The sequence below is a fragment of the Cygnus atratus genome, chromosome 4 (genome assembly GCF_013377495.2).
Source record: "Cygnus atratus isolate AKBS03 ecotype Queensland, Australia chromosome 4, CAtr_DNAZoo_HiC_assembly, whole genome shotgun sequence".
In the NCBI taxonomy this organism is placed as follows: Eukaryota; Metazoa; Chordata; class Aves; order Anseriformes; family Anatidae; genus Cygnus; species Cygnus atratus.
This window is the reverse complement of record NC_066365.1, coordinates 6977677-6991828: the sequence shown is the minus strand read 5'-3', so window position 1 is coordinate 6991828 and position 14152 is coordinate 6977677. Positions and strand designations below refer to the sequence as shown.

At 39.7% G+C, this 14152-nt stretch overlaps 1 protein-coding gene across 1 annotated transcript in view; it reads right to left on the bottom strand.

Annotated features, from left to right (window-relative positions):
* Nucleotides 1-14152, bottom strand: part of PPP3CA (protein phosphatase 3 catalytic subunit alpha) — a 198460-nt gene that overhangs the window by 113424 nt on the left and 70884 nt on the right. Inside the window, exon 2 of the mRNA XM_035540680.1 lies at nt 2950-3150. Within this exon, the coding sequence (XP_035396573.1) occupies nt 2950-3150 (201 nt within the window). The remainder of the gene's footprint in view (nt 1-2949; nt 3151-14152) is intronic.

The window sequence follows — 14152 nt, the reverse complement described above, 5'->3', positions numbered from 1 at the left end:
ACCTACTTTCAGCCTTCCCCTCTACATAGCTTTTATTATTTTGATGCAATTCTCTCCATCCTTCCAAACTCACCTTCAAAAGTCAAAACAAAGTTGCCTAAATGCTTTCCAGACGTAAAAAGAGATCCCTGAAAGCATGGACTTGGGAGTCTCTTAGACTCATACCAGCAAACAGCAGCCCTGAGGAACAACTGCAGGATACTTCACCTTGATTATAAGCCAGAGCTGTAACATAAATACATGCATAGGTTTGCATGTAGCAAACTGTAGGAATTTGAGCTAAAGTCTCAAATGAATTAATCAGGAGAATTTGGAAAGCTCTGACAAATTTGAAAATAAAATATATTAACTCAAAATGACAATCATATTGGTACTTCCAGCTCACCACAGAATCAGAATAAATTTTACACAGATACAAAATAATGGATTATGCATTCCACATTAAGACTCTTCTCAGAGCCTCTGCCCCATCCCCTAATTATACAAATCATCTTCTCCCTCTAATCAGGGTCTTCTATGTACCCTCTATCTCACATTACTTCTTATAAGCAGAACTATGATATTTTTTTCTAAGGAAAATTATCTCGCCCCTCAAAATGAACAAAAAGAGACATTTCAAGCTAAGGGGTAGCTGCAAAAGGCTTCAAGAAAAATAAACTTTTCATGTTTTTTAACAAGTATCAGATCGCACTAATCCACAATGCTCTTATTTCAAGAGTTAGTTTTCTCTCTCCTCCTTCCCTTTTTGATGATCATCATCTCAACCACCAACTACAGGGATATGTTTCTAAGAGATGAATGCTTCTCCCACAAAGGATCTCATATTAATGATTAATGACTGACACTCTTCAACAAGACTGCCTGCCATGTCTAAAATCTATAAATTTATTCTCTTCTCCACTATTTCAGTGATTTTATTTTTCTGTATGCTTGAAAAAAGCCTTCCTCCATTCCATAGTTATTTCTTGATTGCCTGTATACCTTGCACTTCCACCACACCATCGGTCAACTGATATTCTCATTATCCAGTCATCTGCTGTCATACTACTCATACAAAGCAAATTGTCAGGCCTGCAATGTCTCACAAGCTTTGCCAACCTCCCTTCATATTTTTTTCTTCTTTTGATGATCACTTTCACAACTCCAGCTTTCAAGTTTGTTCATACAGAACATTAGCACTTCTCAGCTACCCCACTAACAAGCATTAGGAGTCCAGCCTTCCTACGCTAGCTTAAAAGAGAATACCTATCAGCTACCCTGAAGAATGCTGCAGTACCACAATCATCACATAAGAATAATTTCAAAAGCAAGACGTAGGCTAAACTGAAAAAAGAATCAAAGACTTAAATTATACCAGTGATATACAATCGGGTAACCTTCAGGAGATTAATCGCCAAAATACAATTCAAAACAAGCCACACACCTTCAAAAGCATTTAAGAAGCAATAAAATTAATGTTCTTTTTTTGTTTGTTTTTAAGTATGGACTTATGGAAATGAGTCAGGACACAGCAGACCTATCCCACAGTCTGTCTCTCAGTAGATTAAATATTCCACAGAACAGCAGGCAGAATTTCTGCACGTCTGCCACTCAGTTACGGACAATGGTACTGCCTCTCCACAACTTCTTCCATTTAACATCCTGAACAGCCTGTATTCTCCCCTCAAAGAAAATGTCTGTTGAACACTATTCTCAGTCTACTCAGGGGATCCTTTTATTCGTCCTATTCCCTTTATTCATCCTTGAGCTGCAATATGATTGACATCTTTTCCATCAGAATTGTAAGGCAGCGTGACAAGCTAATTATTACATAAGAGATGATATACATTACCTCTCCAGGTCAGCCCAGAATCCCTTATTTGGATGTCATTTTAAAAATTACAGGCTTTAATAACTTCTGCATCATTCTAGTCCAGACACTACGCTCTTTGGTGAGAAGAAAAGTTTTCCTGAAAATGAAGGCTATTTCTATGTATTTTTTTGTGAATGCTACCAGTACAAGACAATAAATACTGGTAACCCTTCTAGGTTAGAAAGAATAGAAGAAAATATTGCTTTGATTTTTTGTTCATTTGCTTGGGGAGGTGAGGGGGGCCTCCCCAGGAACAAAAGAAGTGACAAAAAGACTTGCCTTTTTAAATCAAGTTCATGGTTTGGTTTCACAGTTTAATCTGACTAAAATTAGTTATCTTTTGCCCCACAACTAACTTTTTATGCCACAGATAGATCTCATGCCAAAAATGTATTAATATCTGATAACAGCAACAAAACAGGGGAGGAGGCACATTAGAGCAAGCAAATGCTTTCATACGTTCAGAATGTAGTCGAGGCAGGAGACAATTAGAGAAGGAAATTCAAAATATAAGGCATTTCCTGAGGATTAATGAGTGGGTGGTAGTATTTGATAGTCAAGGGCAGAATGGGTTCTGCAGCCAGCACAATTCATTAATTCCCCAGGCAACACAAACTGGGATTCTGTTAATTTTTTTCCTTTTTGCTGTACTCATTATTTTCCTCAACTTTTAATTAAAATTTCCATTTACTGTACCACCATCGTTCCTTCAGAGCCAAACTGTGTATGTCTGAATAGTGCTACTATGGTAAAGGACATCTATAACATTTTTGGATTAATTCCTGGTACAAAAGGCCAGACACCTTTTTCAAGTTTAAGAAAGTTCTTCTAATCATCTCATATAGGCTAAAAACATTGTCTGATTTAGAAACATTGGGAGTTCAGGAGATATGATCATTTCCTCTCTTACAAGCTGCTTGATGGCCTCCATTAACTTAGTGGTAAGAAATGAAGAGAGCATAAAGAATTGAAGAGAGTAAGTTATTTTCAAGCTTCCTTTCAGCTCCTTAGGAAGCTGCATCCACTAATGTATTATTTAACATGTCCCAAAACAACAACCATCACCTCCATCATCATAAAAAAAACTCCATACTAACCTGTGACTGGTGCATCTATGTCCAGCAAATTTTTTTCCTGACGAAGAATTGAAGCTCCCTCTGTTATTATTCTCAAAGCAACGCTTTCTTCCAGTCTCCCTTCTTTCATAAGGTGTGCCTTTAAGATATCCACACGGGGTTTTCCATCATTATCAAACACTTCCTTAGCTGTGAGCCGGTGACTTGGAGGAAACGGGACAGCTGCATGAAGAAAAAAAAGTCTCATCAGTTTTTACAGTCAAGCCTCTATTACTAATCATGACACATTTCAAAAAGTCATCTCTGCTGCTGAACAGTACTGGAATGAATTTCCTACTGCCTCTTATATCTTGTGGGTTAAAGTGTACATAAATGAAGATATCACTGAAGCATACGTATTCTGCAGGCAGAGTTATCCACGCATACGAGAACAACTATTTTGTGTTTATAACAAAATTGAAAGGAAGACTTATGCCACATTTACAGATAGATATGTGCAAACAAAACAAAAAAAGGCATGGGAATTTCAGGGAAAGAAGGGAGTGGAGCTTCCAGTGCTCGGTAGCACTGCAAAGCATCAACATGAATACACAAACCAGTGTGATATTTAATTTCTGTGCACAGACATGCACAGATACACTCCAATTAAAATGCTGAACTCCAAGACAGTCCTCTCTCTAATGACTTGGGAGGAGGTAGAAGATGTCTTCTCCAGTTATACAAGACACATTCCACCACCACCAAAGCACACCTGCACGCAAAGCGGACCACTCTAGCAAAAGCTGCATCGGTCTGGAGTTTTAAATAAATTAATAAATCAGCTGGTTGCCCTAGCAACACAGCAATGACTAGCAATCTGCGCACTGCCATCACGTAAGGGCTCAGGCTTAGAGCAAACTTCAGACGCTCACGCCTTCCCTCTCCCGAAGCCAGCTGGAGCAAGAAGGCTCTGAGGTGATGCTGTCGGCTGCCAGGATGAGGCTGGAGCATTATCCCAGCTTAACCCCCTTTCCCTCACGGTTCAGTCAGAGCAGCATTAGGCGCTGCCTGCTGCAGGGTAATTACACTGCTCCCTGCCACAGCTGCAGGACAGTCAGATTATAGGGGAGCTCTGAGAGGGAAGAGGCAGCTGCAGGGCTGACCTCGGCCCTGCATCCCCTGAGCAACCTGGGCCCTGCCAAGGGCCTTTGTCCCCTGCTGAGCCTCTTCCTGGGAGCTCTGCTGTGAGAAATGAAACACAGCAGACCAGTATGTCTGTTGGTTTCAATTTTCTTCACATTTCACGATCCCTGTGCGTTGGAAGCAGCCCACAGATCACACACATCGTTTAAAGCCTGGACCCACGAACTTCTACCAGAAGTAGCGGAGCAGATAATAAACAATTTCATTTTGTGCAGTTGTTTTCTACTGATACTTGAAACACATATGTCTTCAGAAAACACTTTCTTTTTTTGTCTCAACTTTTTGCTGCCCTGACTCCAGTAGTCCATGCACTGAAATACTCTGGTGTGGACTAATGAATACCGGTTTATGAAATTCACTGAAACTGGAGAACAGACTGAAAAGGGAACAAAATTGGGAAGAGGTGAAGTGCTGTCAAGCCCCAGACCCCACCTGGATTCATGTGTGCAGCGAACAATGAAGTTGAAACGCAGCCCTTGGTTTCAGAAGGGCCTTCCCCAGATCCATTACAGTTTTCTCACGCAATCTACAAGAACTCCTAAACTGCTTTAAATTAGTTCATGCTTTGACTGCTACTTCTATAATTAAACTGGTAAAGACCAAAACCTCATTTTACTTTTTGCAACTACTGTGGTTAGGCGTAGCCCACGACACTCACAAAAATCAGGAGGTTTTGTGCTTTGTGTCTCTTTCAGGTATATCCACTGTAGGCCTCAATTCCTCAAAAGCAAGTCAACGATCTACACAAGCTATGAACAATTTGTTATATAACGCAGAAAAAAAAAACAAATCATTGTGAGATAAATGAAGGTGAGGGAGAACTCAGCAGTTCTCCACGTCTTAATCGTCCTGCTGGAGAAGAACTTAAATAAAAGGCCAGCTAGTTATAATAATCCTTCATCCTTCCTGAATGGGGGAAGGAGAGGAGAAAGTTGTTGCTTATCTCCAGTCCACGTGGCTGGAAGAAGTGCTACCATTAGCTTGCATTCCTTGGCAAGACAGCAGCCTCTCTTCTTCCCCTAAGGGATCACGGTATAAAAACCTATGCAGCATATTGCTTCTTGGAGGTAACTGCCATACACAAATGCATGCCACGAGGAGATTTTTACATTTATAAAGACAGAGAGCAAAACAAACAAGCAAGCAAGCACACAAACAAAGCAAGCTATAAGATGTTACCTACTGATTAACAGAAAAATATGGCCCACACTGCAGCACTGGAAAAGCTCTGCAGACAGATTTCTAACAAACATGTACCAGTGGCTAATTAAAGGAAAAAAGATACTGTTCCAACAGCGGATGATTAATGATTAATTAGCACAAACATGAGCGACTGAATAGAGCACAAATTGCATCTTCCATTATGAGAATATTAATTTTGTATATACACATACACAGCGCTTCCACAGAACAACATAAGAAATGGTCATGTTCACGTGGAAATCAGTTAAACAGAGTTCATTACTGGAATCGCCAACAAATGCCAGGATCAATCACAGTCCTCTTATAAATATAACAAACATTTAGTTTACATTGCTTTATACAGCATTACCATCCAAATACACAGGCATCTATCAGCTTCTCCATACCTGCTTGCTTTTTCTGCTTTTCCTTAAACCTATGATATTAGTGCAAGCAACAAATAACTATGTCTCTCCCAGTGGTTTAGTATTTGTCAGAAATAAAACTGAGAGCCTAACCAGACAGCAACTGTGCACACAGCATGCACAATAGGGAAGAGTATGTAGCTAAGACCAAAAAAAAAAAAAAAAAAAAAAAGAGAGAGAATCAGTTGCAACCTTTTTTCCCCTCTTTACAAAAAAATGACCTAAGTTTTGATCTCTTTGTGAAGCAAAATCTTCTGGTACTTGAATAATTCTCTGCTAGATACTCTGATTATCTAGAGGTGAGGACAAATACTGCAGCAGCCTCTGTGTTAGCAGGAAAAAACCCTGGGAGGGAAAATGCTGGAGGCAGAGGCTGGGGAGAGCAGAGCCAGGACTGGGTGGCTGGCGAAGGCTTTGCTGGAGGAGCCCTGGAGAAGAGCCCAAGGAGGTGATGGCTGCTTAGGGCTGCTGGCACTGCCCCGGTGGGTGCTTCTGTAACAAGAGTTGGGGTCTCTGCTGCACAAAGATGGGGATGCAACCTCAGATGAAGAAAAGGGAGAGGCCATAAAACATGTGTGCATATAGCAAATACGTTTTGAAGAAGTTTGATGACAAATCCCACAAGAACACTAGACAAAGAAGTCATGCACGCTATCCATACTCTGGAAAATATAAGGCCTGGTCGCTAACTCCATTTATAGTTGTTTGAAACCTTTTAAAGGCATACCATTTGTTTCCTGGTATTGGCATTAAACAAGAAAAACTGCTCACCATATGAAATACTATCACCAGGATGTGGTAATAAAACACAGACCATAGCAAAAAGCAATGAAACAGATTTTTAACCACCCTTTACCTCACCGTGTCAGTAGCATCCTCCCAAGACCTGAAAACACAAGAAAACTGTTGAGCCACTCACTGTTTTTTTGGTGGTGGTGGCAGTTGTTTTTCTTGTGCTTTCAGGTCTCTTGAACGTGTTCCAGCAAATGGAGAAAAAGATCAACCTGCTATTTTCCTGTTCTTGCAGACTCCTGCAGAACCCATCTTACTGATAACACAGCCACGGTAAAGGTCAGACACATTGTTACTGCTTCTCTCAAATATTAAGCAGCCTCTCCAGAACAAATAAATAAACCATAAAGAGCTGTGCTTAATTAGTGTTGAACATGTGCACACACATAAATAAAATACAAGCATGCGACAAAGAATGCATTATTTTGTTTATATATTATTCATTTCAAAATGAAGCTGTACACTATATTAATACTCTCAGAGGAGGCTGCCCGTAAGAAAAACTATCTTTCATCAATATCCAAGTTCCTTGCATTTTATCTCCCCTCTGTAACAAACTTGTCCTGTAATTTCATACAACTAATGCCATATGTCTATTTGTAACTATGTCTAGAGCATGACGGATTTCTAGGGGAAATAAGTAAATGCTTTCTTCTTCATTTGTAGGGGAAACACACCGGTGCCTACCATCATCTCAGTATTACAATATATTGCCTTTGTTTGATGGCAATTTGCAATTCTGCACTTCAAGAAACATTGGCACAGCAGCAGTGGTGACAGCACGGGTTCGTGAACAGGTCGATGCTTCCTCCACATGCAGAAGAAAAGCTCACAAAAGGGTCGCTGCAGCTTTCCCCACCCCACTCCCATCTACTTATTCATAATCTTTGGACCCAGATACATGCAATTTCTCCCTGCCACCTCAGAAACTCCAACAAAACCGTGTTTTCAAAGGACAGTAACATTTTTAATAGCTACCTAAATACTTTTTTCAGGCTGACTTTGAAAGTCTACCCCCATTTCACATACACTGTGCATGGTCATGCTGGCCAATACATAAAGCAGCAGACGGATCACCTTTTGACCTACTTTTAACATTTTGTGATCTGATTGTCTATGTTCTTATACATTTACCTGTGAATTTCTGGCTTACAAGGTTTCTATGAACCAAAAGGGAAAGAATGAAGTAAATATTTTTTTCCATGATTTACTTCAGGTGACAGATAGGAGCTAGAGAATGAATCACTGTCACTGATAGCTGCTAGAAGAACAGAGCAAAGCCTCCCAGGCAGCACAGAGCTCACCAAAGCAGGGAGAGGGGAAAAAAGCACTGCCAAAATCTCTCTTAATGCTGACACGTATAGAAAGCGCGTACAATTGCCACATGACAAACATCCCTTTCCACAGATTTCCTCAGGCAGCATATAGATGGAAGATGTTTTTGTCTCCACATACAAGTTATCCAGTGACAGATTAGCCATTCAATCCAAGCACATCACTGTGATCTTCTCTTAACCTGCACATTTTCCTAGCAGGTATTTTAAAGAGCAATAGACAGGAGAGTGAGTTACTTCGAAGACATCATTTCTTTAAATATAAAATTTTGTACAATAGCACTTTTAACATATGCAAGTTCTTGTTTTCTTTTTTTTTTTTTTTGTCCATTTGAGTTGAGAGTAAAAATGTCATTAACTGGTAAAAATCCAAATATTCGTATGAGAGTGAAAAACTCAACTCAGAATAAAATTTTCTCAGTGGAACTACAAGTGGAACTCATTCTGCTATTTTTGAAGAACTCTCGGGTTTCACCTTACAATAGCTAGTTTCATTAAGGCTAGGCATAGCTGATGCAAACCCTACCTTGAAGCTATTACTGACTCTGAAACATCACTGGAATTAGCAACACACCTCTAAAAGATCAAACTCTAATGTGCCGTTTTAAGACATTATGTACCTGAGGACTACTTCTTTATTTATTTTATTAAACACGTTCATCAGATTTTCACAAAAACAGTTTGACTAAACTAAATAATTGCCAATACGGTGAAAACAGCAAAAACTGAAGTCTGGAAAACGTATCTACAGTATAAAATAAACTATGAGGATTACAAATTATCTACAGAAATTTAGCATCAATTTTCCCATGGCCAAGAAGTTCTTGCAGCATAGTTGGAAGTGCTCGGCACAGATGTATTTGTTTAAAGATGTAATTAGATCAATCTCCCAGAGAACAAGGCATGCTACTTCACAGAAAGCTGCCTGTTACCAGGGGCGAGCTAGTCAATAACCTATCAAGAAACAGTCCATCAAAAAGAAGGTGCTGCTACATGAAGTCACCTCAGAGTAACAGCATCTGCAAACCAAATCAGGAAGCAGACAGAAGGGTCATTCCCCAGTCAAGCCCACATATACTGGACTTACGAGAAAAATAGAAAGAATAGAGTTCCTTCGACAGATACATTAAACAGCTGTCTCATTTGGCAGCATGGAAAGTGGGGCACTTGAGAAGAGGCGATAATACCTGCAGCCCAAAATTAACCACTACCAATAGAGTGAGCAGTCAGTTGTGTTAAAAATAGTCAACTCATAGTCCTTTTAACATAACACATGTACAAAACCCACCACAGCAGGGTTGCTTTATTGTTGTTGAAGAGGTTAACCAATTTTAGTCATTTATATCATCACCAAAAGGTACTACGAGTTGGCATGGAAGTTGCTGCACAAAACAGACAGAGATGAGTTGTGCTAGCAGCATTTCTCAATATCTGTAGGCTCAGAAAAAAAAATTAAAAAAAAGAAATAACTAGCCAAGACACTTCATCAAGTATTACAGCTCTGAGGAGTTAGCTCACTATTTTTAATACCTTTTGACATTTCAATCACAACTAGAGAACACAACAGCAACAATGGGAGTGCCCCCGACCAGCTTGCCTAGCTCTGGATAGAGGCTGTGCTGGGAAGGTGTTTGTAAAAGGAAGGCCTAAGTCCATCACGCAGCGCCCTCAACCTAGCGCCAAGTTGTTTCCAGATGCTAAAGCTCTCAAAGTGGCCACCTAATTAAAATGCTGAGTTGTGCACTTTCTCTACCTGCTTTTCTGAATTAAATTATCAGTTTCACTTGGAATAATGGCACTTTTGCAGAAGATTGATCCCTGAAATAAATCGCTGGCAGTTCCTTCACTTCCACTACTTGGGCAACTTTTCACCTTGAGTTTGGAAGCTACATGTGAGCTCAGGAGCCAGAAGGCCACGTGGCACATCCTGTAAACAGGATGAACTGGAATCCCTAGCCACACGAACAGGGGCAGTGCAAGCTCCTCCATCCATCTCTAGCCAGTACACATCACCTCCTCACCCCTCACTTGCGTTGCCTTACTTAAGCCAATCTGCCCGAGCACACCACAAGCAGTCCTCATGCAGCATAGCTCTGTGATACATATAGGAAGACAATCCTTCACACAAAGCACTTCTGCAGGATATGACCCTCAAGCTTGCAAAGGAATGACCGATTCTCCCCCCATAACACCTAACCCTTGCTACTTTACAGGAGAAAGTCGCATGCCACCGGCCGCAAAGCAGGGACTGTACTGTTTTGTCACCTCTCAATGATGAGGCTACATTTTGGACAGGATAATCTTGTCTCAACTACCTCTGTTATTTGAATAAGCACAAATGGCCCCTTCTGCAAGCGTATTTGTGACACAGTGGACAGAAAGGACGCCAGAAGTCCCCATTAGCTTGGAACCCACAGAACAGGGCTGAAATTCTGTTATTTCTGTTGAATTATTTGGCTCAGCTAAGAGATTATTTTCAGCAACTTCAAATCTGAATTACTGTCAGTCTTTCCATTAAAGTTACCCATTCTCATAGCTATCAGGCAAGAGGATTAAATGTCACAGTGCTACCCCTTTCCACCATTTCAAGAATCGGTCTGGTCTTTTCATCAAATTATTGGCCTCTTCCAGACCTAACAATAAGCCAAGTACATAGCAACCCTTGTCTTCAATTCTTCAAAAGAATAAAGACAAAATAACCAATGCCTCCATAAACTCCTCATAAAAATCTTACTTAAGAACAACCATAAGTAGCTATTCCAATTTAAGCCACCACAAAGAAACAGTCATTAAAAACAAAACAGAACCACCCACCAGTACAGGACTGGGTATAATTTATATTCAATGTGGGAAACCTTAAGAGCCATAAAGACGAATTCAGATATAGGGGTTCTTTAAGGAGGTTAGAGCAGTGAAACATTATTCTTACTCAGAGCTCCAATCAAGAGTAATAAAACATACCAAGACCTGGATAAACACAGAAAACTGCTTCGGTTGTTTGATTTTAGTCTGATGAAGTGATTGACATGTATCCATCCCAACTGCTCTGAACACTCTTCATATCAGTAACAAATATAAATTTTCATTACTGCTAGTTGAAGCGAAGGAGTTTTTAGACTGGAATCATTACAAGCCAAATCTAACTTGAATCTTGCCTCCACAATCATTATCAATCAGCAATAAAAAAAATTTTCTCAAGAAAAAAATCTAAAAAGGCACAGAAAGACATCTACAGGCAACATACACATCACACAGAACACCCTGGGAACCTAGGAAAAAGCACACGTTGGAAAGGGGAAGGGAAAGAGGTACACTTTTTAAAAGCTGCCTTAAAGGAACGTTTCAAAAGTCAAAGAACTGGGTTTGTTTGAAATATAAAATTGTAGGGTGTGTGGTTATTTAGCAACAGCATTCCCGAAGTATCTTTTGGCCAACTGTTGGAATAAACAAACAAATCCTAACAGTCTTACTGAGCGCAAAACAACATGTGTTCCTGTAAAATATTATAAAAATACATCCTTTCCCTATGTTCAAGATCATACATGAATATTTTTGACATTTAATGTTCCCTCCTGTCCACAGTTTATGGATAAAAAACAACTACAAAGTCAAAGAGAGAGGAAAAATTAAGTTTTTCAGGAAACCTTTCCAATTAGGACCAAAACATACAGCTAAAACTGGAAAATGTGATTGTAGCTTCCTGGCCTCATCAGCAAAGTTTGTTTTTCTACTTTGTGTGTTACACCCAAGTTTTTCCATAGGCCTCCAACTGCATACTGTTGAGCTTTGTTTTTATTAGCTTTTGGAACAGAGAACAATCATTATCCACAGTTTAAATTCCTTTATAGGAACAATTCATTTGGAGAAAACAAAGTCAGAGGAAAAAAGCCCTGTAACAATGGAAAATACCAAAGATCTTCCAAGACGCAGATAAGGAATCAGACGTACTCCTCCATCCCCCAAGATACTTGAGTGATGGATAACTTCTCTTCTATGGTAAGACTGAACTATTGTTCCCAATTGGAAGCAATTAAGAAGCAATTGCATGTGGGTAATAACTGAAATTATTTAAATATATTGGAAAAAAATATAAATTCTTGGACCTGAATAACCTACAGGTATCAACACAGATTATGGAACTGTTTTGCTCTGAATTTCTTGTTCAACCCATTTCAGTCCATAGACACTAATAAATCTATCTCAGTCTCGTATCTGGCAACACATATAGAAGAAGCACTGCTGACAATTCCTCACCTAGAAACCGAAATCTTAGTTCGGTCCCTCTCACAGATTTGGGGCACCATGAGGTACCATAACCAAGTCTGGCCAGAAATCAGCTTAGTTCAGGTGAAAGCCTGCTGTGCGCCATGCAAAGGGGAAGAAAAGCACACATCTTTTCCTTTCCAAAGTTGTTCAATCAGGACAAGACTCAACTACAAGGAAATTTCAACACGCAAACACTGACCACTGTGCATTATCTCACATTAGTCCATGAAGTTGTTAAAAAGGGTCTTAGACAGAAAGATGAAGTTATAACATTTATGGTTAAATGTTTTATTACAGAAGTTGCTTTGGTTAAACATCATACTACAAAAGTCACTTCCTGGAACACAAAACAGTAGCTCACCTATCCCTGTTACATGAAAATCATGAAGCTATTTACCAAGCGGAGGAAATAGAACTTCCTGCTATCCTTGCAAAGTAACCCCTAAAAAAAAAAATGTACCTTTATGTTGTCACATTTCAAATTTAGGATGTTTTGGCATCTAGCAATCAACACATTGCCCAAAGAGCCTGCAGCCAACAGAACAAAGACACTGGGATAGGAACACTAACAGATCTTGGTGTTAGTCCGACTGCTTCTTCCAGGCTCTAAGCCACTAGTGCTGACCAGTGCCACCCTCAAGTAGCACGTCTGAATCGTTCAAATTTTGATTTATCCAGCCCCCTCTCCTCAAAACCTTCAGGGGAAAAAACAAAAAAGAATAAAAGGAAAAAAAAGCAGCACACCTTACCTAAGCCAGTCACTTTCAGGACATGAAAAACATTATAACATTAATGTCTGAACTACTCCATGTGAACTAAATAAAAAAAATCATGTTGATTCATAAATGGCAATATGGTTTTATTATTTTGCTGGTCACGAGAAATGCAGAAAGTAGATCTACAACATCACTTTCCACATCAGTCAGACAAGGCCAAAAACTGTATAAAGAGTAAAGGCTTACAACCATAGATACGTGCCTGGCCTAAGTGCACCAAGAGCCAAATTAACCTTAAAATGTAGTTGGAAACTGCAGTTGATGGATTATTTATTTATTCGGTCCCAAATGGCTTTGCTTTAGTAGCATTTTTTGCCTTTGACAGAGATTTTAAATCAGCATAAAAGTGTATCTACATGGACTCACACTGGCTGATGCTTTGAATACTCAAATACAGTTCAAATGACTGGCTTCTCCTGGAACTGAACTTTAATCAACTCACCACACGCTCAACACAATTTGTTCTGTCTTGCCTGATAGCCGAGATACTGCTTGCTAGTTCAGACTAATACCCCCACTTGAAAGTCTATTCAAGACCTACGAGAACCTTCACTAAGGGAATTCGGCACAGCATTTTCAGAAGGGGTACAAGAAGAATGGAAAGGGTACACAAGTCCTCCACTGGCCCTGTAAACAATAGTGCCTTTCACTCCTGACGAAAAGAATTGAAACTATTCCAATATATTGTATGAACCAATTCCCAACAACTCCTTGTTCTTCCTTCAACATACTTGAGAACTAATTTTCTTGTGATGTTACTGCAGTTCACATAGATCAGTGCTAAAGATTATGGACCCCATTCATCACTGTGTTATGCCGCTGTAATTCCATTAAACAAATGGTCTTTCTAATCCAGCCTTAGCAGATCATGCTGCGAGCTTTGAAACAGGGTTCAGCCTGCTCTAGATGTCTAAATAAAACTTACCAAACCAAATCGAGTTACGCTGGCACTAATCTGAAGTAATGTGGCCATGAATCAGCCCTGGTATTTTTGTTCTGTTTTCATGGCTTGGCTCTACTGGCAGTTACACCACTGCGTGTCAACACAGAAATTTTCCCCTGGAATCGTCTCCAAAGTAGCACCTCTCAGCATCCACATTTATTTCCATCAGCTAACCTGGACTGCTGTAAAAAGCTGCTTTTAGTTTAAAAAAAAAAGTCTTGGGAAAACACATGCAGGATGTAAATAAAAAAGGGTGTTTTTTTTGTTTTGTTTTTTAAACTGTTGTTCAGCAGTGTTTTATCTGGGCATACGTGGCAGAAACAG